Here is a 22131-nt window from a genome sequence, read left to right as displayed (position 1 = left end):
TTTAGTTTATGAGAACATTACACTTGTTTTGGGTGTGACAAAATATTTTCCTTATTGTATCAGAAAGACATGCAGGCTATGAGGATGTTTGGCTGTCTGGAATACTGATGTGTTAATAATATATTGAAAATTTGAAAAACTCTGCATTTTCTGTGCAGACGTTTTTATTCCAGATTTAGTCATGATAACAATGGACATTTATACAGCCCCAATATCCATGCACTTGTGCATGCTCAGGGTGCTAAGACAGTTTTGCCCTGGTTAACCCATGTCTGTGTGTTGATAGAAGGTTAACAGTCACTGGATCATATTATCCCACCGGGTACCCATTCACATCTGGTTGAACAAAGGCGGCAATTTTGAACAATTTTGCTTGCCTAAGGTGAAACCACATGTTACATGGGCTTCATTGTGGGGAAGGACTAAAGTCTTAGAAACTCTCAGGAGTGAAGCTGCCAAACACGGTCACCCATCCAAGAACTCTCTGATTTAAATAGATGTTTCGACGGGAAAAAATAGAAGGGTTTTGTTATGGTACCGAGATAAAAAAAAGCAGTGTTTGTATTTCCTAATCTCTCAGTATCAGCCTGAGGTGATGAAGTCTTATTTGATCAGATTTTGTCAATATGCCAGTAAATCTGTGCCAGCAAAATTCGTAAATCCACATCTTTTGCTCGTCCTTGCTAATTTGAACATTTGGTTGACAGAGCGGAAGAAAATATGCATCAATTGCTCATAGAAATGCTTCTATAGAGCTGTAAAGAAATTGGTGATGACTTGAGACATTATCTTTCATTCTAGGCAGATCACAGCGTGACCCATTTTCACGGAAGTGATAGTCAAATGCATTAATGTTCACTCAGCAGTTCCGCCAAGACTAGTTCCAATCAGACTGATACAGAAGTGTTATTGAAGCTGAACAGGGTGTACTGATATGCTGGAGAAAGCAGTAACAATGGCTCTGTCCTTGATAGCAGTCCCAAAGGAAGACCTCCAAGGTGACCAGAGTTAGCTCTTTGACATTATTGGTTGGATTAAATCCCAAGTAAAGGGACCCCGGGCAGTGATAGGCAGTGAGGAAGTGAATCTGTCATCAGCCACTTGATTGTAGCATTCAAGATAAGAGAGGTGTGAACAAAGAGAAGTCTTGTATAGGTGTGTGTGGTGTTAGTACTTTGGCTGTTAAGGATTATGATGCTTCTGTTTTACTGAAATTGGTTTAAATGTTTCTATTCTTCTGACTATTATTTGGGTGATATGGTGTGAACACAGTTCTGTTAAGGATTATGATGCTTCTGTTTTACTGAAATTGGTTTAAATGTTTCTATTCTTCTGACTATTATTTGGGTGATATGGTGTGAACACAGTTCTGTTTTTTATCTTTTAGATTACTGAGCTTCAATGTTAATGCTATTTGGTAATTGACTGTTATTCCACTTTCAGCTAAGTACCAAGGTGTTAAGTGTTAAGAAGGTGTAAATCCACCTGGATTTGAAACCATTGAGAACTGGTAGCGTTATCAAGGTTTAGAAACTTGGGAGATATGATCTGAGAATCCTGACATGAGTAAGGGAAACTACTCTGTAGAACAATCTACATATCTCTCATTGGACACCTTCTGTAATATTTGTTTTTGATTCTAGTGATGTAAACATATAATGAATACACATTTCAACTGTTCTTATTCCTTTGAATTCCAGCTTGTAATAATTCATCTGGAAGATTTTCTCAATAAAATCAATACATTTCCTTAAAATTACATGTAAAATTGATCATTCTTGAGAGATGTGAAGGAGCATTTTTCTATTCATGAAAATCCTCTGTGAATATATATTAGATGATCCCACAGATGGGGCATGGTGGAATCCAGCATGGTAGTAGGTAATTAATTTATCCCAACTCGTTATGTATCCCCTGTAGACTGTGCTGGGTGGAGATGCTGCTGGGACAATGAAGGAGGAAATGAAGTCTTCAGATACTATTGTGATGCAAGCCACGGCAAATTAGATCAAGCCAAGCAGAAGATGTTCTTCAAACTTGACCATTGTCTTATTCCAGCAGCTAACTTCCTATTTCCTTGTCCCATTTCATGTTGTGTTTGATAATGTCCCTTCTTTGAGTTGACCCATGGTGGAAAGTTGCTTGGAAAGCAGCATCATTATTCAAGCAACAAATCAGATGATAGAACTGTCTGGCCTTGCTGGAGTGGTTGCTGTACAACTGGTTATATGTTTAGTATTGTCATGTCAAGCGGCTGGTGATGCTCACAGTTTTCTTGACATTCAAGACATATTGATTTATGCCTGAAAGTTGGTTCTCCTTCACATTAATTTCATTGTCATGGTACATCTCGTTTACTGGTTCAGCTTTTATGACTAGAAGTCAAACATCTTGAAGCAGATGATAAATGTGTTGGTCAATGCATGCGCTGAATGCAGTGTTGATTTGTTCTGTTGGTTTGGGGTTTTTTAACATCAGTGATATAAAAAGTACCTCTACATTCACCTATCATTTCATTTGTTTTATTCATCAGTGACAAAAAGAATATTTTTTGCAACCGGGTCATATTTAGGAGAGAAAATATTCTAGGCACCCCGGTGTTCTCCAGAATGTAATATTGCTGAGTGCGCCGTTAAAACTAGAATGTGAAAATCACTTCCTCACAGAGGAAATATGTGACTATCTTTCTTGAGTTTAATGCTGTGAGATTAATTGCATTTAAAGCTCTTTTATTACTTGGAAGAGAATTTGACAGTCACTCGACTTGTGCAGGATTTGACAAGTTTGAAAATAAGCTGGCCATGCCAAGGAGATTACGTGCGTGTGAAAAAGGCAATGTCAGCTAGAGTGCTACCTGTATTGTGAGGTGTCACAAACAGGTGCTCCACCCAACAGCAAAGTCTGGAGGATTTGGGACACACCCCTCTGTATGTCAAATAAGATAAGGGACTGTTTCATAAACATATACATCAATTTCAGCTAAACTAGCATTCATTCAAACTGTATATGTGATCTTTGGAATATATTTCTTTGCTACTCTGTACTTTCAGTTCAGGTGTGGAGAATACAAAATCATCTATGTATATATTGAAGGTTTAATAAATGTATGTATGAACTTTTGACATGGCCACTAGGATCATTGTGACCTTCTGTCTCTGCCCCCACATTAGTGACAGTGGATGGCGAGTACACATCGTCAACATCGGAATGTGGGACATTAACCATGCTTGCATCATCGTAGGACCACACAGTCGCGTCACATGTGGTTAAATGTAATCAAGTGTTCAAGTCTATTTGTACAGATATGTGGGAGATGTTTATCGGGCATTAATTTTATTCTGAATGTGGTTTTTATTGGTTGTCCTCATGAAACGGATATTAACAGCTGTCATTGATCCTTGAGGGGTCATGTTAGCACATACGAGAATTGTTACAGATTTGATTGAGTAATGTACAACTGAAATTTGTTTCAGAGCTGTTGTGTAGTGCTGAGTCAGCTAATATACACATCAAGGTCACGTTCTAGGACTAATTGTTTAATCAGCAAGTTGGGAAGTCAATAATAAAGCATATAAAGCATTTTCAAACTAAAAGTAGATTTTAGCTTGAAAACAGTCTAAGAATCGTAACACTTAAATGTCTCTATGCAGTAAACTGAAGTTGTGATCCTAGACTAAGGCTTAGTCTCTGAATATATATAATTATAATTTTGATAGTAACAAACAAGCCCATTTATATTGAAAAGGAGCCCTAGGGAGACCAGAGATTAAACTAGACTTGCTTTATTTAGGGCTTGGCAGTAGGGAAATTAATGTGGTTCAGGGACTGTGAGACAGACTATTGTGATCCCTAAAGTTGGATGCTTTATTACATTCTAGGACGTTGTATATATATTGATTGGAATGGGAATTGGTTTTGTTCTTTGTTAATTTTCTTTGGGAAATGTTGGTGAACACAGACCCGCTGTCACCATGTATTGTTACTTTGATACAGGAGGAAGGAAGTATTTCAAATGGATTTGGGTAATATGAACTACAGGATAAATTTGAAAACTATACTCAACCAAAAAAGTTCAGGATCATGAATATTTGTTGGGATATTTGTTTGCTGTGAAGACTAAGCAAACAATTTCATAAACTATCCCATAAGTTATTCATGATCACTAGCATGTTTGGTTGTGTTTGTATGTATATCTCTAATGAAGAGTCTTCAATTATCTTTTCTTAAACCCATGTCTAAGAACAAAACATTACTGATTTAGACTTTAAGATGAGATGAAATGCTGAAGCTGTTGATGCAACCACTTACAGGAACAGCTTTTATGACACGATAACTATAATGCCTCCACAGAATAAAAGAAGTTGTATATCCATCAGGGGTGGAAATAACTTTAAAATTGCTAGTGTACTCTGGTACAGTGGCACATGTAAAATCACTTGACCTGATAATTTTCCCACTATACCGGCCGTTTTCTTGTTGATTTTTTAAATAAACAACATAATTAACATTGGAAAGTCAACTGGACACCGGTACAGTGTGATATACAAATTTGCTTGCCTGACAGAAAAAAACAGTGAACTCGGACGTCGGGCAATGGGTTATTTCCAACCCCTGTCTATAATAATTGTCATTATTCTTCATCAACTTCTAAAATGGCTCTCAAAGAAGACGATAGCTATCACCAAGCCAAGCAAGGTTTTGCAGGATAGGAATCTTGCATTGCACATAGCTCAGTATGGATGCAGGAACAGTTACTAAGTTTCAGTCCCAAGGGATAGATTCAAACTGTGTCCCAAGCAATATGTGGATGCTGAAGATGAAGATGCTCCTTAAGTTCTATGCAGCATGTGATAAAGTGTTCACTTACTTTTAGGTTCATTTGCAAATTCGATTTCCGCACTATTACTGAGCCATAGTGAAAGAACAGAGAAGCAAGCAGACACGATATGGATTTCAACTGATCTTTTCGTGTTCATTACATTTTCAAGCTGGCTTTAAACTAAACTTTACTGTCTGAAATATAACTGTCTTAAACACAAAAATAAAATTAAAATTTATGAACAAACTATAATAAAAAGGGTTCCGAAAACTGCAGTAATCTGGACTTGCCAATGATTATAGACTTGAGTGGGCTGTAATGTATATATTTGTTTCAGGGGCTGCCATGACAGGCTTGTATGTTCATCAGGGCAAGAAGTAGTTTTAAATAATGTATTAATGTAAAGAATTCTTATGATGAAATCTTTACATCTTTTGGAGCATTCGCCCGGAGAGCGGAAGGTCGTGGGTTCAATCCCCGGCTGCGTTAAAATATGGTACTTGTTGGTCCCTGCCTGGCGCTTGGCATAAATGGGTACAACAAGGACTGGTCGGCTCGGTGTCAGTATAATGTGTCTGAGTGGGGTATTCAGGCTTAACTGCGGCATGGTATCTCAGTGAGCTAGCACTATAAAACAAGCTCAAGTTTGGGCTAGTACAAACAGCCACACATACACATGCATGCAACTCGTCGTCATACGAGCAAAATATTCTTAAGTACAATGTTAAACTGCATTTCACCTCACCTCACCTTACATCTTTTGTTTGTTTGAAATACCAACATGCCTGTCAACATTAGGACTAGGGTAGAACACGAAACACGAGAAATTGAGATATTACAGTGTAACTATATTTGACTTAGTGATTATGGTTTTACGCCACTCTTAGCAATATTCCAGCATTATCATGGTGGGGAACACCAGAAATTGACTTCACATATTGTACCCATCTGGGAAATCGAACCAGGTGTGTGGTGTGATGAGCGAATGCTTTCACCACTAGGCTACCTCACCACTCCACTCGTAACTTTGTTTGAATATCTAGTGGTGAGTGTAAGTACTGTTGAACCAGTGGAATATGTTTTTCAACTTTTGACCAATCTGGTACAACCTTTAACTGAGGGAATTAGGTATGTCATAACATGGATTGTGCATTATATTATTGTAGCATGTACAGATGGTTGACCAGTTACACTGAAAACTGATACTGTTGAAATCTGTAAGGGCGCTGACGACATAACCCCTGTTAATAAAACAAGTAGTTGCAGTATCAGTTGCAGGCTGAACAAACTTTCCCTTTCCAAACAGTCATTACAAGGTGTGAATTATAGTCTGTTTGCAGTGAAAACGTACCGATGAATTTCACTTTATAAACAAAAATGTAAATCAAATAAAGTGAAGTTAGAAGTATGAAATCCTCATGATTTTACCTTGCCAATTGAACATTTAAATCTCAGAATTTTATTCAACTTAGGATAAAAGTTGTTTAACAAACGATCATAGTTTCAAATCGCTATTGTTGGTTTGTATTACAAGGGGGTATGCACATTAAATGAAACACCGAGAAGAAGTAGGGTTGGTCTAAGTGAACGCTCATCACGTGCTGCACGTGCATTTGTATCACTGTTCCAATTACTGCGCTTGTAAAACCCCCTTGTAAAACAAACCAATAATAGCGATTTGAATCGCTATTATGTTTAATTGGCAAGGTAAAATCATGAGGATTCACAATCTTAATTTCACTTTATTTGATTTACTTTTCTGTTTAAAGTGAAATTCATCGGTACGTTTTCACTGCAAACAGACCACAGATAATCAGCAGTAGAACAACTGTAATTGTAATGAAGGATGAAAGCGAACTGATACATGTTGCCACTGTTGTGGCATTTCTCAAGATATATTTCAGCACACATATCAGTACAGGATTGACCATCACATAAGTCAGTTCCAGAGGAAAGTTACCTCCCTTTCTAATAGGCAATTGCCAATGTTTATTGCCAAAATACTATTCTACTAGAGATGCCGTGCCAACATTTAGTGCCTTTCATATCAATATAAATATTTAAGCATCATTTATTAAACATTTATGGTGTGAAAAATCAGTTTCCTTTTGTCTTGTTCCTGGACTCTGTTTGTGCTGACGGATTTGAAATCAAATTGAAAATGTGTGTAAATGTTTCTGCTCATGATGAAAACATTATAAATGCTTTGATGTGTTTTTATTGAACCACATGAGAAATAAAACAGCCTCTGCTTTAATCAGTTAATCTTATTTCAGTAAACACAAATCACTAGATCAATCAGCTAACTTCAGATGAATGACTGCAAAAATAATATTTTATCTAACCTATTAAAAAATATATTCTGAGACTATATATGCATGCAGTGTAATACTTTCTGATTTAGATTTTCTCATTGAATATAATGATTTACTTGACCATTATATTTTGGTATGATGTTATACAGTCGTGTACATCTAGTCAGATAAAGACATTCTTGTGTTTCGCGAAGTTTATGTTTGGAATTTTCCACCAAGTGATGCGGATTATAACCTCCCACCTGTGTTGTTATTATGCATTACCTATGGGTCACATGACTTTGCAACTCAGGAGGGGTTGTGGGGTAGCCTAGTGGTTAAAGCGTTCGCTCGTCACGTGGAAGGCCTGGGTTCGATTCCCCACATGGGTACAATGTGTGAGGCCCATTTCTGTTTTCCCCTGCCATGATATCGCTGGAATATTGTTAAAAGCAGCGTAAAACCATACTCTTTCATTCATACTTGTACTCCTTGCTTCGTACACCGAAGGCCTGGGTTTGATTCCCCACATGGGTACAATATGTGAATCCTATTTCTGGTGTCCCCGCCGTGATATGGCTGGAATATTGCTAAAAGCGACGTAAAACAATACCAAGTCAGTCATTCAGTGCAGTAATGGGAATGTCTGGTGATCAGACAAATGTCATCGTATCCCAATGATGTAGATTGACTCTCAGGATGTCAATCACTTGATTGTCTGGTCCCGACTTGATTATTTACAGACCACCTCCATATTGCTGGAAAATTGCTGAGTGTGGTGTTAAATAACAAACAAACAGACATATAATGGGACATGGATGGCCTTGATGTCTATCTAATTCGGAAGAGTTTCATTTCAGAAGTTCCTGGGTTTGAATCTTGGTTGATCAGCACCATACCTGTGTGTATAGAGTTTAACAAAGTGTGTGATAAAGACCTTTATCACCTCAGGTTTTCACATCATTGAACCCAACTCAACTCATTCATCCCAAATATACCTTGTTTTTAGAACCTATGTGTATCCATTCAGAGCATAACATTATTTTACGTAATGCTTTCACCAGAGTTCCTCCTCTGAACTCCCTAATTTCCCTAGCAACCTCAACTGAACCAAGGAAATGGTTCTTTGTTGTCGGGCCAAATATACCTGGAATTATCATCATGGGAAGGTACAGGCACATGTCTGCAGTATGGCTGAACGGTTGTAACAGTGGTCGGGCCAAATATACCTGGAAATTATCATCTTGGGAAGGTAAGGTACGCGCACATGTCTGCAGTATGGCTGAATGGGAAGGTAATTGTAACTGTGATGCTACGAACAGGTCGGGCCAAATATACCTGGAAATTATCATCTTGGGAAGGGAAGGTCTGCAGTATGGCTGAACAGTTGTAACAGTGGTCGGGCCAAATATACCTGGAAATTAACATCAGGTGTCTGCAGTATGGCTGAACAGTTGTAACAGTGGTCGGGCCAAAATAACCTGGAAATTAACATCTTGGGAAGGTAAGGTACGCGCACATGTCTGCAGTATGGCTGAACAGTTGTAACAGTGGTCAGGCCAAATATACCTGGAAATTATCATCTTGGGAAGGTAAGGTACGCGCACATGTCTGCAGTATGGCTGAACAGTTGTAACAGTGGTCGGGCCAAATATACCTGGAAATTAACATCTTGGGAAGGTAAGGTACGAGCACATGTCTGCAGTATGGCTGAACAGTTGTAACAAGAAATTAACATCTTGGGAAGGTAAGGTACGTCATGTCTGCAGTATGGCTGAACAGTTGTAACAGTGGTCGGGCCAAATATACCTGGAAATTAACATCTTGGGAAGGTAAGGTACGAGCACACATGTCTGCAGTATGGCTGAACAGTTGTAACAGTGGTCGGGCCAAATAAACCTGGAAATTATCATCTTGGGAAGGTAAGGTACGCGCACATGTCTGCAGTATGGCTGAACAGTTGTAACAGTGGTCGGGCCAAATATACCTGGAAATTATCATCATGGGAAGGCTGTAAGGCAGAACAGTTGCAATAGTGTTGAGTAGTTTCTGACTATTGCACAGGATGATATTCCCCAAATAGTCACCTTTATGTTCATTGCCATCATGTATTATCTCCAATAACAAGCCTCTGTAGAATTTCTGTCTCAAGGGATGAATAGTGGTTTTCTTTTTAATTGACTGTTTGAAAAATTCATGACTATTGGATAGACAGGTTTTGTGACTCACTAAAGACAGAAAATATAACTGAATTTATCTAATGGACCTAATGATGTACATTTATTTCATCCCTCCAGGATGTTTTATTTACATGGGAACCTGATGATCAGTTTGAGCCTATGGCTAAGGTTGCAGTGTTTTGTAGGGCATAGGGTTTTGTTGATTATATATTCTGTCCTTCTATGGTCCACAATACCCAGCCACTATACACAAGCTGAACAAACATTTCTGTCTTGTACGTACAGCCACTAGTTGATGTGTGAATGCAACTCCTACCCAGATATGATCCCATACCAGAAATTTGCACAAGAAGATGATGAATAATGTAATGGATCAAAGACAATAAAGTGTAAATTACTATTCTAATTTTTTAAGTTTTAGAAATGTAGGAATAACCATAGTAACTGGCTAAGCAATGTAATGTCAACAAGGATGCTGTGTGTTGTGATATATATATTGATGCAGGGCAGTCTGTTGCACACTTCTTGTGGTTTTGCATATTTAATTAATAAACACTACATAAATATTGCTTTTGTCATGGCCATCTGTTGCTCTTTGAGAAAAAATGGTGGTCATGTTCACCAAACAGACGAGTGTTATTCATTGACATCGTATTGACATATTTCTTGATCAACAAATCAGGATGGTTCACATTTGTTCAAATAATGTTTTTATGACGACACCTTTCATTATCCACTCTTCAAGGCTGGAGGGATATATGTGGCTTAGCAATTTGAGTGATATGCACTGAAACACGTAGGGTATAGATGGCCCATTGGTGTGTAGTGCTGCTATTTACTGGGCAGAGCTGCTCTCTGTTACCATGCCAGGATCAGCATGGATGGATTATATCTGGTCGAAGAGCCTAGGGCATGTTGAGAAAGTCCCGTCAGCAAATAGGACATCAGAATCACTTAGCAGTTCTAGATTCTTGTCAGTGGTGAATATGAAGATAGGAGACTGTCCCTCCAGTCGATGTAAGAATCTTTCCCATGCCTCTGTCCTGGTCCACTGGTCCTGTAGGTCGATGTCCTGTAAGGTCTGGGGCAGTCTTGGTACTGTGTTATGTCTCTGGTGGTACATACTCGTCCTCATGGCATCGTATGTGGCAATTTCATCTTGGTAGATCTGAGGAATAGGGGTTGTAGCGTCAGATCTGGCCCAATCGTGGAGTTTGGCTTTGAATGCATCAACTTCAGTAACGTAGTCTGGGGCACGGTGGTTGTGACCGTTGCCAACAGCGTTGACCATGTCGTCCACTGTCATAACATGGGCACTGCACCCGGGCTGTGTACATTTCCAGTATGTCTTCTCTGCCCTCCTTCTGTTAACTCTGAACTTGTATCCCTGATGATAGAGATTACATACATTATGAATTTACTTGTGTACAATTGCATCATATCAATGATAAGCAATGTGTGAAATAGCCACTGGTTCTCTAGCCAGTAAATCCAGTCAGCCAGTAAAATCACTCACTCAGGCTTGTTAAGTTATAACACACTTTTAAATCATGCAAGATTATGACCTGTTAAAAATGCTCACCATATTAGCAGCTTATGATGAAACCTGTGTCTACATTCAAATTTCAGACAAGTGAATTACTTTGTGGGCTAGTGACTTTCAGGCATAGCTAGCCCGACAGTTTCCAACAGTTGCTAGCATTTCACCAAAATGAGACACCTGCAATCTATGTCACTTTGGACATTTCTTCCACATATTTTGTGCACACTGTTAGCTAACTGGATTCTCAAAGTTTCAAAGAGATATGAAACTCACCAACAAGAGCATGCTTTGAAACTTTCATTGGCAGTGCTTTGTTAGGCAGCATAAAGAGTTTTAATGTACAAAAAAGATTATTTGTACAGATCCAAACATATATTTTTAGCAAGTAATTCTAGAGACAGGCAATGTTTTTGGAAATATTAACATGGCTGACATGGATTCTATTTCTTTGTTGAAATGTGTTATTGTATCAAATATAGAGTGATATGAATAGAAGCATGGTTTGTAAATAGAGTATGGGCCCAGTTATAGCATGTGCTTGGCCAGTAGGGAATAACAGGCCTTTCAAATGACTTGTGTCGTGACTCAGGGGACAGCTTCTCTGTTGTTTTATGTAGATTGGACGTCAGGGGCAGTTCAACCATAACTTGGGCATGCAATGTGTATAGTACACTGTTGATACAGGGCCATCATTCAAACTGGCAAATAGTTATGTTGGATGTGATGATGAATTTCTGAAGAAATAGGTTGATGTATGAGTTTGAACTGATGTTTGCAGTTACCATGGTTACTGCATACAGTCAGGCAGGCAACACTGTAATATACATCACTCATGCAAACCATTAAAAAAACAAAACAAAAAAACTCTTACACCAGCAGGGCTGGTAGGGTAGCTTAGTGGGAAAAGCATCCATCTGTCATGTAGAAGATCTAGGTTTGATTCCCAACATTAACTCAACATGTGAAGACCATTATTGGTGACCCTGCTGTGATATACTCGACTTGATTATTTACAGACTGTCATCATATAGCTGGAATATTGCTGATTGCGGTGTGAACCAACAAATATAAACGAACAAACAGCCAAATCATCATTACTTTGATTGTCATAATAGACATGGGCCCTGCTTCACAAGGCAATCCTAGCACTAACATGATCCCTTTACCCATTAGGGATGGTGGGATAGCCCAGTGGTTAAAGTGTTCACTCGTCACACCAAAGTTCTGAGTTCGATTTCCATGTGTACTGTATGTGAAGCCCATTTCTGGTGTCCCCTGCTGTGATATAGCTGGAATGTTGCTAAAAGCAGCATAAAACTTTAACACAGACTTAATACAGTTGTAATACTGAGACGATCATAGCTCCCATACTCTATCCGGTCCCTGCCTGGCGCTCAGCATTAATGGGTACAACAAGGACTGGTTGGCTCGGAGTCAGTATAATGTATAATAAAACCAGCTTCAGTCTGGGCTAGTACAAGCAGCCGCACATACCCATACACACGCATGCACGTCGTCATATGAGCGAAATATTCTCAAGCACGACGTTAAACCCAATTTCACCTCACCTCACCCATACTCTATCCCAGACTTAGGGGAATTGTGGGGCTATGATCACATTGTTCAACAGGGCCCTCGATCCATCAACAGTGTTGGTAGGGAGTGGGAGCATATTTGTTCTGTCTTTGAATCTTTACATTGTTTACTTTTGAACTGGTTTTATTGTATTTTCTGTCTTTGGATTTGTCTGGTTGCTCCTAGTGGACAATTTGTCTCCTCTTTTCCACGCCACAAAGATGAGAATTCCAAAATCCATTTTCAAATTATTCTCTTGAGATATTTCTAAAGGTTTATATTTGCAAAAGTGACTTGTATTTCATTGATAACATAGTCATTAAAGAGGGAAAGGCTTTAATGGTTACTTTTATGTTGTTGCAGTAAGTGTAAGGTTAAAAGATTTGAGAAAGAAATGATAACCTTAAACTATTCAAATTCTGGACTTAATGATGCATTTTCCAAATTTTCCATAGCCTCTTGGTTGAAATGTTAAGTAAAACCTAGATGGTCAATAACAGTTTTCTTAATAACTTATTTCCAAGATAGATTTATTTCAGTATGAAGCCTCCACTGTGTGTTTGCGAAAATATCACAATTTACATGATTTACCAATTTATGAAAATTGTTCCGAATGGCCCTCGAACATGGAAACAGTTTCAGGACTTCATCAAATAGAACTTTGTCCTCAGTTTATGTGGAAATGAATCTTCATTTTTCCCAAAATTGACATGCCTGCTGATATTCAAGGTTGATATCGACTTGAATTATGTGCAGACAGTATGTGGTTGTTGTTAATGCAATATGATATGGTGGCAGATGTGTATCATTGATATTGGCAGGAACTGAAGTACTGTTAGGCATCATTCAGTGCTTTCTTGTGGGTACAAACACCAGAATACCTCTCCAGTCTTCTGTGTCAGTACATCCCAACCCGACCATTACGATCCCAGAATCACCAGCTACTTGTCATTCCTAAAGTTCGACTCTCATCCTATAGGAAAAGATCATTCCAACACGCAGTTGCCAGTCTCTGGAACAACTTGCCCACTCTCATCAAGAATGCTGAATCTTTGGACACATTTAAATCATCTCTAAAAACCCACTTTTTTCGTCTTGCCTATTACTAGACTTTCTAAGTTCAGTTGTCTCTCTGTAAACAGTTTTAACTAAATTTTTTTTTCCTATAGTATTGTAGCGCCATGAGCGGGTATTAGTACCTGGATGTAACGCTATATAAATACCCACATTATTTATTATTATTATTATTATTACTGTTTGTTTCTTGGAATCAAGCTGAATATCTTAAGTGCATTACGTATTAATACTTTAATGCACAATGTCACACATTTTTGACAATATTTTGGCCTATATTATATATATCAGGGCATATGCACTCAGTTTAGCTTCCTATTGATGCAATAAAAGACATATTATCCCTTATGACGTGCTCGAAATTGATAATTGAAACCTCGAAGCCGAACAGCTTCCAAACAGAGAACGCTTTCCATATATTGTATGTAACTATTGCTCCGTGCATCAAAAACTGTCGCACACAGTGTTGTCAGTGTTTGCGGCATTGGTGTCAATCACAAGTTGTGCATAGGATATTCGTAAAGAATGCTCAAAGAGCATAACTCTATGGGGTTCGCTTGAAATAATTTTCAGCTGGTAGAGGGTGCGAGAGTCAATTTAATGCAACATTGCATTAATTCATTTGAACTTTTTAATTTAATATTGTAATCTAAATGCGTAATTTCTTTTGGAATAGATTATATGGTAGCTTCCCTGAGGGCTGATAGTTAGTATTATTGAGAGAAATGCATTATTTATTTTTTGAGAAGTATGGTTTGATATAAACGCCACCTAAGTGAAGAGTTAAACTGCAGCAGGTGCAAGTGTTTTTATGTTAAACTGCTGGTTGGTATCTCATTGGGCTAGCATTATAACACAGCTTAAGTCAACACCAGAATGTATGCATGTGCGTTTGCACACATGCACTTTCTCACCTTAGTCCTCTGACCATCCAACCATGGAGTTATATTGAACAGGATTTTTTTATTTCTATAACTCTGATCGTTTGATGCTGTTCTGTTATCGTGACACACATTGTGAACTTGATGTTCTGTACACAGTTGGCTATAAAGCATCAGACGACACCACTCCTGTTATATGGCGTGGGCCATTCAGGTTCAATTGATGTCAGTAATCGAGGCCATTCCTCAGAGATGCTGATGGCCGTGGAATCTTGGCCACAAGACCATTAGACACCCAGTCTGACTAGTGGGAAGTAAATTAATCTGTCTGTTACTGGGACAAATCTATACCTAGGCACAGAGGGCACTCAGATATCTGACATACATTGTGGTAGATACATGGACTTTTATGACTGAGGTACATGCTTGTTGAGGAAAGGATGAAGTTCGTGCATGACTGGCACCCAAGGTTGTCATCGCTAGAACAACACCTCTAAGGTCTACTCTCTGACAGGTCAGCCTCACCATGCATTAATGATGAACACTGCCATCATGCTATTTTTGTTAGATTGAATAAATGCTGTTACTTACTTGAGTTGCTGTCCGTAATTCGGTTTATGTTGTGATTACACATCAAGTCAGGCTGGAATTATCACAGAAATTGCAAGTTGTTCCCGGAGGTTGTATGTTGTGGTTTTCAGTTCGCAGAGTTTGTTTCAACGAAATTTGATGTTGGTCTTAATTTAAAAACACTTCCTAAGGTGCTGCAGGTGATATTCTAACACTTATGGTTTTTTAAACTTCACTACTCAAGATGCTTTTATTATTAATACTGACTTTTAGAAAACTTGCTGATTTGGCATCATTAGAACCCTATAGCAGGTTAGATTCAGCTTGTAGTTTCGATTCTTTTGAATGCATGGCATATCCTGGGTTGGGCCCTAACACCCAATTTAAGTCTAACTAGCTGCATTACATGAAAATGGGGCTGCTGATATCACGTGTTCATCTTGCGCAACAACCCGTGAATATCCGGGCTAGAATTAATCTTTAGCAACCCATGCTTGTCATAAGAGGCGACTGGGGCGGTGGGGTAGTCTAGTGGTTAAAGTGTTGGCTCGTCACGCCGAAGACCCGGGTTCGAATCCCCACATGGGTACAATGAGTGAAGCCCATTTCTGGTGTTCCCCGCCGTGATATTGCTGGAATATTGCTAAAAGCGGGCGTAAAACCAAACTCAGTCAGTCAGTCATAAGAGGCGACTAACAGGATCGGGTACAGGAAAACCAAGTTCTATGGATAGACAACTTCTTTATTGCAATGGGTGCGATGTTTCGATGTAGGTACTAACACCGTTATCAAGCAAGTGATACATAGAGTTGTAACATGGAGAATATATACATAGCTGCATAGTGAGTATATACAATTGACAAGGTTGATATACATTGGATTGCTAATTAGTGATTTGAGCAGAGTAGGTTGATGTACAGAGTGATAATGATAAAACAATATGCAGAATGAGTTTATACAATAGATGAGTTGATGTACACTGAGATGGTAATGTGAGTTGGAGAGAGTAGGTTGATGTACTCATTGACTGGTTGTGATTACAATACACAAAAGAGGGGCATAGAATCCAGTTGGACGAGGTATGGGTGGATTACTGGTGATCTTTAATTAGGTGGTGATAGGCTGAAGAGATAAAATAACCTTAATCCCGGTTCATGGTGGGGTTGAAGCGTTGGATTTTTATGGCTTCATGAAGTTTGTTAATCTTGTAGTCTGATCGGTTGGTTTCCAGGATGTGGATGTTGTCCCAAAGGATGGCATGGTCAGGGTTGGCTTGGGTGTGGTCGGCTATGGCGGATTTGGAGTCTTTTTTCTGGACTGAAGTTTTCTGTTCTTTAATTCGTAGTGGGAGAGGGCGGGACGTTTCACCTCTATAAGAGTCTCCACATTGGCAATTGATCTGGTAGACTACTCCTGTGGGGTCTTCTTTGGTTGTTGATGGGGATTTGCCTGTGGCTTGGAGGAGGTTTTGGATGGATTTGCCTTTCTGGAACAGAACGTCTATACCCGCTTGCGGCTGAAGTAGTCGTCTTATCTGGTGGCTGACTACTGGGGCATACGGGATACTTATTACGAAGGGTCCTGGTTGCCGACGGGGTGATTTATCTCTTGGGTTGAGGGTGGATCTGATGACGTTAACTGACTTCTGGGGATACTTGTTATAATGAATGAAGACATGGCGGAGGTGGTTGAGTTCGATATGTAGGGCTTGTGTTGTTGAGCAGTTGTTCTTGGCTTTTCGGGTAAGGGTGGAAATGATGCCTTTCTTAACCTGCAGAGGGTGATTGGAGGTGAAGTGGAGATATTGGTCGGTATGAGTGGGTTTCCTGTAGACAGTGGTGGAGAGCTTGTTTTCTTGTTTCTGTACCAGGAAGAAGAATCTGATAACAAACTCCCTTTCTTCGACATCCTGGTAGTCTCGAACATTACTCAGTCAGCCTTGGTACGTAGTTGAAGCTTTTTTTATCATCAGATCAAACAAATAATATTCAAGTGGGTTTTTACTTAATAATGCAGTTCTTTCCAATGAGGCATTCTAAATGTTCTACTTTAGCTTTAGAACAAGAGAGATCTATTTTTAACAGATTAATATCTAATTATTGAGTTACAGATTTAGGCTTATGTATGAGCTTAATGCTTCGAATGCGATTTATGGAGAATGAGATATGGACAATGTACTTTCATAATAGGAATTCTAGATAGTTATGTTGCTATCTCAATAAATGCTGTGATATTGTTCCAATCAAGGTAACAAATAAGGGCATTTGTATGCAGGACTGAAAAGAACCAGAATCTCTTTTTAGATGAACAGCGCAGCTTCGTGACTTAAGAAAAGCTTGCTTGTAATATAATTTCTTTAATTCTGCTGCAACGCGATCCTCTTACCAGATAGCTGGAAGAAGGGCAGGTTCACTGCCTTAGGAATCCGGAGACACATTTATTCACTATTTTGAGACTGTCTTGGGAAGGAATGAAAACTGGAATTGACTGTGGCGTTCTATTAATCCTGAATATTAGTGTTATTTCACTGATCTCTTGGGTGATCGGAGCAATACATTTCTTGCAGTGCAAAACAGCTAATAGATGTGTGTATAAAGAGATAGATGTCACAATTAGGTCGTTATGGATATTTAATTGTTTCTCAAGATTTTGTTAGTTTATTCGAAAATGAGATACATTATGAATTGATGTTTAAGTAAATTTTAAAGAGGCTATGTTTAAAAAAAAGTGTTTGCTTAAGCCTTGATTTGCTTGAAGCTGAAAGTGAATGTAAAATGTTTTTATTTTGTCTGATATTATCTTTTTTCAACAATCTTCATTATCTTGTGTTATTTTAGACATTTTTTTGTTAACCTAAGGTGGAACTAAGATGGTCTCTTGGTCAGTGAAGTTGAAGAAAGAACCAACTGCTTTGTCATTTGTCATATCATAGCTGAAGGTCTTTATGAATAGTAATCAATGATATTATACAGGCCTAGAATCCCACGATATTTAAACTTGAAATTGAATCCTAAGTGGATGTCGTTGTGTCTTTTATTTGAGATATATTGATTTATGTGTCGTGTATTGCCATTGAAAGAGTTTATGTGTTCTCCTGTAATGTGTTCTTGCCTCTATCACACCGGGTCTTGTTGAATTATGCAGGGACTTACAGAGTGATAATTGATAGTGACAACCTAATTGTAAAAGTTTGCCTGAGAGTATACAAACACGATAATGTGTTTCAGTGCAAAGGAAACAATATACATGCTGTTGTAGCATAATGCAAAACTTTTGTTGAATCTTAACTCTTTTTTATTTACTGTGCGTGCTGAACAGAATAATTGTTGTGATCTTGAGAACAAGGGTTGATGAATATGAATGACAGTGAGGCACTGCAATTTGTTGGTAAGAGCTATGTCTATCAAGTTTCTACTGCTGGCCTTGGATTTGTGAACTAATTCTTTTGTCAAATGGGGCAGTGGGTCTGTTCATCACGCAGAAGACCTACAATCGATTCCCCACATGGGTACAATGTGTGAAGCTCATTTCTTGTATTCCCCTCATGATATTGCTGGAATATTGATAAAAGCGGCGTAAAATCATACTCACTCACCTTTGTCAAAAGACAAAAGGGGGTTACTAAGGCCAGGATTTTTAGCATGTGCTCATGCTAATACTGCAGATTTGATTCCCCATTGATACGGTGATATTGTCTTTTCCAGATGTAACTGTCAAGTACTCTGACGGCCTTCCAGTCCTCTCAGTGCCTTTACCGTCTCGTAGGGAGACCTGTGAATTCACCCTCAAGCCCATCACCCACACAGTGGGGGATTTCCTGCGCTTCCTCCGAGAAGAGGATGGAGGCATTGACAGAGCCTCAATATACACACAAGGTCAGTAACTTGCCATGCTGAAGCACGTTTGTAATCATAGCTGATATATATACCTAAGCCTTGACATAATGAACTGGGCCCTGTTCGTCAAAGCGATTGTAGCGCTAGGACATTTGTAAGTCTATGTTGAAGTATGGGATTTGCGACTGTCGAAGCCTTGCATAATGCATCACATTTTGAGGCATCAAAATGAGGACATGATGCATCCATTTGACATCAAGTCCATGGATCTGGCAAGGCACCACATGGCAGAATATTTATGGATAACAACTTCTTTATTTATAATGACCGTTTAGGTATGGATCTTATACGTTGTCAAGCAAGAGTGAGAAATACTGACATAAATCAAACATTGAAGCCTTGACATAATGCATCAAACATTGAAGCCAATGGTGGTTTGACATGATGCATCAAACATTGAAGCCTTGACATGATGCATCAAACATTGAAGCCTTGACATGATGCATCAAACATTGAAACCTGCCATTAAGCTTTCAGTAGGGTTTTAGTGGTGTAGAGCTGGTAAAGTAGGTTTTCGATGCCTGCTTCACCGGCGAGGAGGCGGCTGATGTGGTGAGAGGTTTTTCCTATGAAGGGGAGGAGATACGAATAGGGAAAACCTCTCACCACATCAGCCGCCTCGCTCAAAGCAAGAAGCGCATCGAAACCTACTTTACCAGCTCTACACCACTAAAACCCTACTGGCGAATGGCAGGAACACCTCTAAACGACAACATCAACCCAAAGGTGTTGTCTATAAAATCAACTGTGACTGTATGAGGCCTATGTGGCTTAAACCTCCCCGCCCATAAATATCCGAATCAAAGAACACTTATCATCTACCACTAAATCTGATAGAAAATCGGCATTATCAGACCACATCATCAACTGCCCCAATCACAACATAATTTGGGACAATGTGGACATATTATCCAAAAACCACCAGGACTTCACCAAAAGGAAACTTGCAGAAGCGAGACACAAGCCCTCAATCAACAGAAGACCAGGGATATCTCATCCCTTCTGCATACAATGATCTCATAAAAACAACAGATTAGAGCACCTCAGCCATCATTGTTAATTTATCTCATCAGCATGTATATTTTGTTTTTTACATCAACCACCATTGGCTTCCTATTGTCACTACATTATTGCCACCGTGCCTTGTTGTTATTGTTAATCCCCCTCATTCAGTCCTACATGTTGTTATTACTTAATCCCTGTTCATGTATATAAGCCTGGTCTGTGCTGTAGTACTTCACTCTTGCTTGACAACGGTATAAGAATCCATACCGAAACGTCGCATCATATATAATAAAGAAGTTGTTATCCATAAATATTCTTACTTTCTCATTGAAGCCTTGACATGATGCATCAAACATTGAAGCCTTGACATGATGCATCAGACATTGAAGCCTTGACATAATGCATCAGACATTGAAGCCTTGACATGATGCATCAAACATTGAAGCCTTGACATGATGCATCAAACATTGAAGCCTTGACATGATGCATCAAACATTGAAGCCTTGACATGATGCATCAAACATTGAAGCCTTGACATAATACATCAGACATTGAAGCCTTGACATAATTCAATCAATTACATGGTGTTTTCATGTAACTGAGTATTGGTGAATGAATGTTAATAACACAAACGTCATCATCCAGTCTCCTGTCGCTGACTTGGTTGACACATGTCATCATTTCCAAATTATGTAGATCGATGCTCAAGCTGTTGAGCACTGAATTGTGTGGTCCAGACTCAATTATTTACAGACCGCCACCATATAGCTGGAATATTGTTGAGTGCCGCGTTAAACAACAAAACAACCAACTAAATCACAATAACAGAGATAACCATTTCTACCAAAGATGACCCGTGCTAAGCAAATATTACACATTCCAAACTGTAACAGTGCACCAAAGTCAGAAGCCATAACATGACATGCATCGCAATGCATTGTTCATGTTATGAATGTAATGTACATGTTGCTCCAGAATGAAGCTGTGTGTTGATCAATATGGACGGAAGCAAATTGCTTATGGTATTGTTTTGTTGATAATGATGATACACTGTTGAACGAGAGCTCCCTGGCTTATCGTGTGTGGGCGGAGATATGGATCAGCAGCAGACATGTCTGCCAGTAATGATGTTGTATACTCAGCATAACTCCAAATCCATTCAGTATTTCTCCGTGAAACAATGGAATACATGTTATGCTAGTGGTGAGGTTGTTCATTTTTCTGATTAATCTGCCTTTACCATGGAAACCAGCAAAACTTGGAATTGATTAAAGGAGTGATCTGTTTCCCAGTTGTGTCAAAACTGTATCTCTACATCCTTTTTTGTGCAGAGCATGGCAATATTTCATCTCTATTACTCTTTCATCCCTAACAATACAGTTTGTGGAAGAAAGGGGTGTGAAATAGCTCCATCCACAGAATGCAATTGTTCACTAGGATGTTACGGCAGATATTTGCCAGAGTTTGACTTAGATATGGATGATATAGAATAGTCATCACCATCAAGTAGCAGAATTGTATTAATTAAAGGGCATTATTGGTAATGTTACTTGGAGCAAAAACACAGAGGTTATTTGAAACTTGTTCAAGGATGCAGAATCTGCAGCAAAAGTCAGACACTAATCAAGTTTCAGGGAAGAAGAAGCTATGGGTTGGGGTGTGTGTTAAATGTTACGCTGAAATATTTGATTGAAATGATAGGTTGTGGACATGGATTTAGGGTGATGTTGAGCAGCCATGCCTTCTTGAATGATGTGGATGGGTGCAGCGATGAACTGAAAGCTTGTTAATATGCACTTGCTAGGGTGGTGAATACTTGACTGGGTTCACTTGTGCAGTTTGAATGATATATTATCATGGTGGCTGGCTTACCAGGCTAAAAAGTACAGTTGAAGACCTTGTGTTTTTAAGTCTGGCTTTCTCTTTCGAGATATGTCTCCCCATTCATCCACTACATAACACTGTCCAATTACTTTAATGAAGCTGTCAAACCAGAAAAAGAGGACATCTCTGGAATTGAGGAATACCATGCAACTCTGAATAAACCAATTCACCATTTTCACGCGACAAGTCTGCCTCTCACTCCTGTTTAAGCTAGTCTTGTTTTCGTGCTGTGTACAAACTCATTTGTGGAATAAGCTACGTGGTTATCGTGATAAATTCTATTCAGTTTTAAAAAAATTGTCCCTGTGAGCCACAGTATCTCCTAAAAATAGCACTTAACTGATAACTAAGTTTGACCCATCGAGAAATACTGTCTTCATGGTCATGTTTTTCTGGGGTTGAAGCTACGA

The 22131-nt window shown here is 38.9% G+C and overlaps 1 protein-coding gene across 1 annotated transcript in view; it reads left to right on the top strand.

The window, feature by feature from the left end:
- Positions 1-22131, top strand: part of LOC124275065 (calcium uniporter protein, mitochondrial-like) — a 113240-nt gene that overhangs the window by 47698 nt on the left and 43411 nt on the right. The window contains exon 3 of the mRNA XM_046710538.1: positions 18641-18811. Coding sequence (XP_046566494.1) covers positions 18641-18811 — 171 coding nt within the window. The remainder of the gene's footprint in view (positions 1-18640; positions 18812-22131) is intronic.

This window comes from Haliotis rubra, unplaced genomic scaffold (genome assembly GCF_003918875.1).
Source record: "Haliotis rubra isolate DU_JTF1 unplaced genomic scaffold, ASM391887v1 Scf198, whole genome shotgun sequence".
Lineage (NCBI taxonomy): Eukaryota > Metazoa > Mollusca > Gastropoda > Lepetellida > Haliotidae > Haliotis > Haliotis rubra.
Note: the sequence above shows the minus strand (reverse complement) of the source record. Positions and strands in the feature narration are given on the sequence as shown.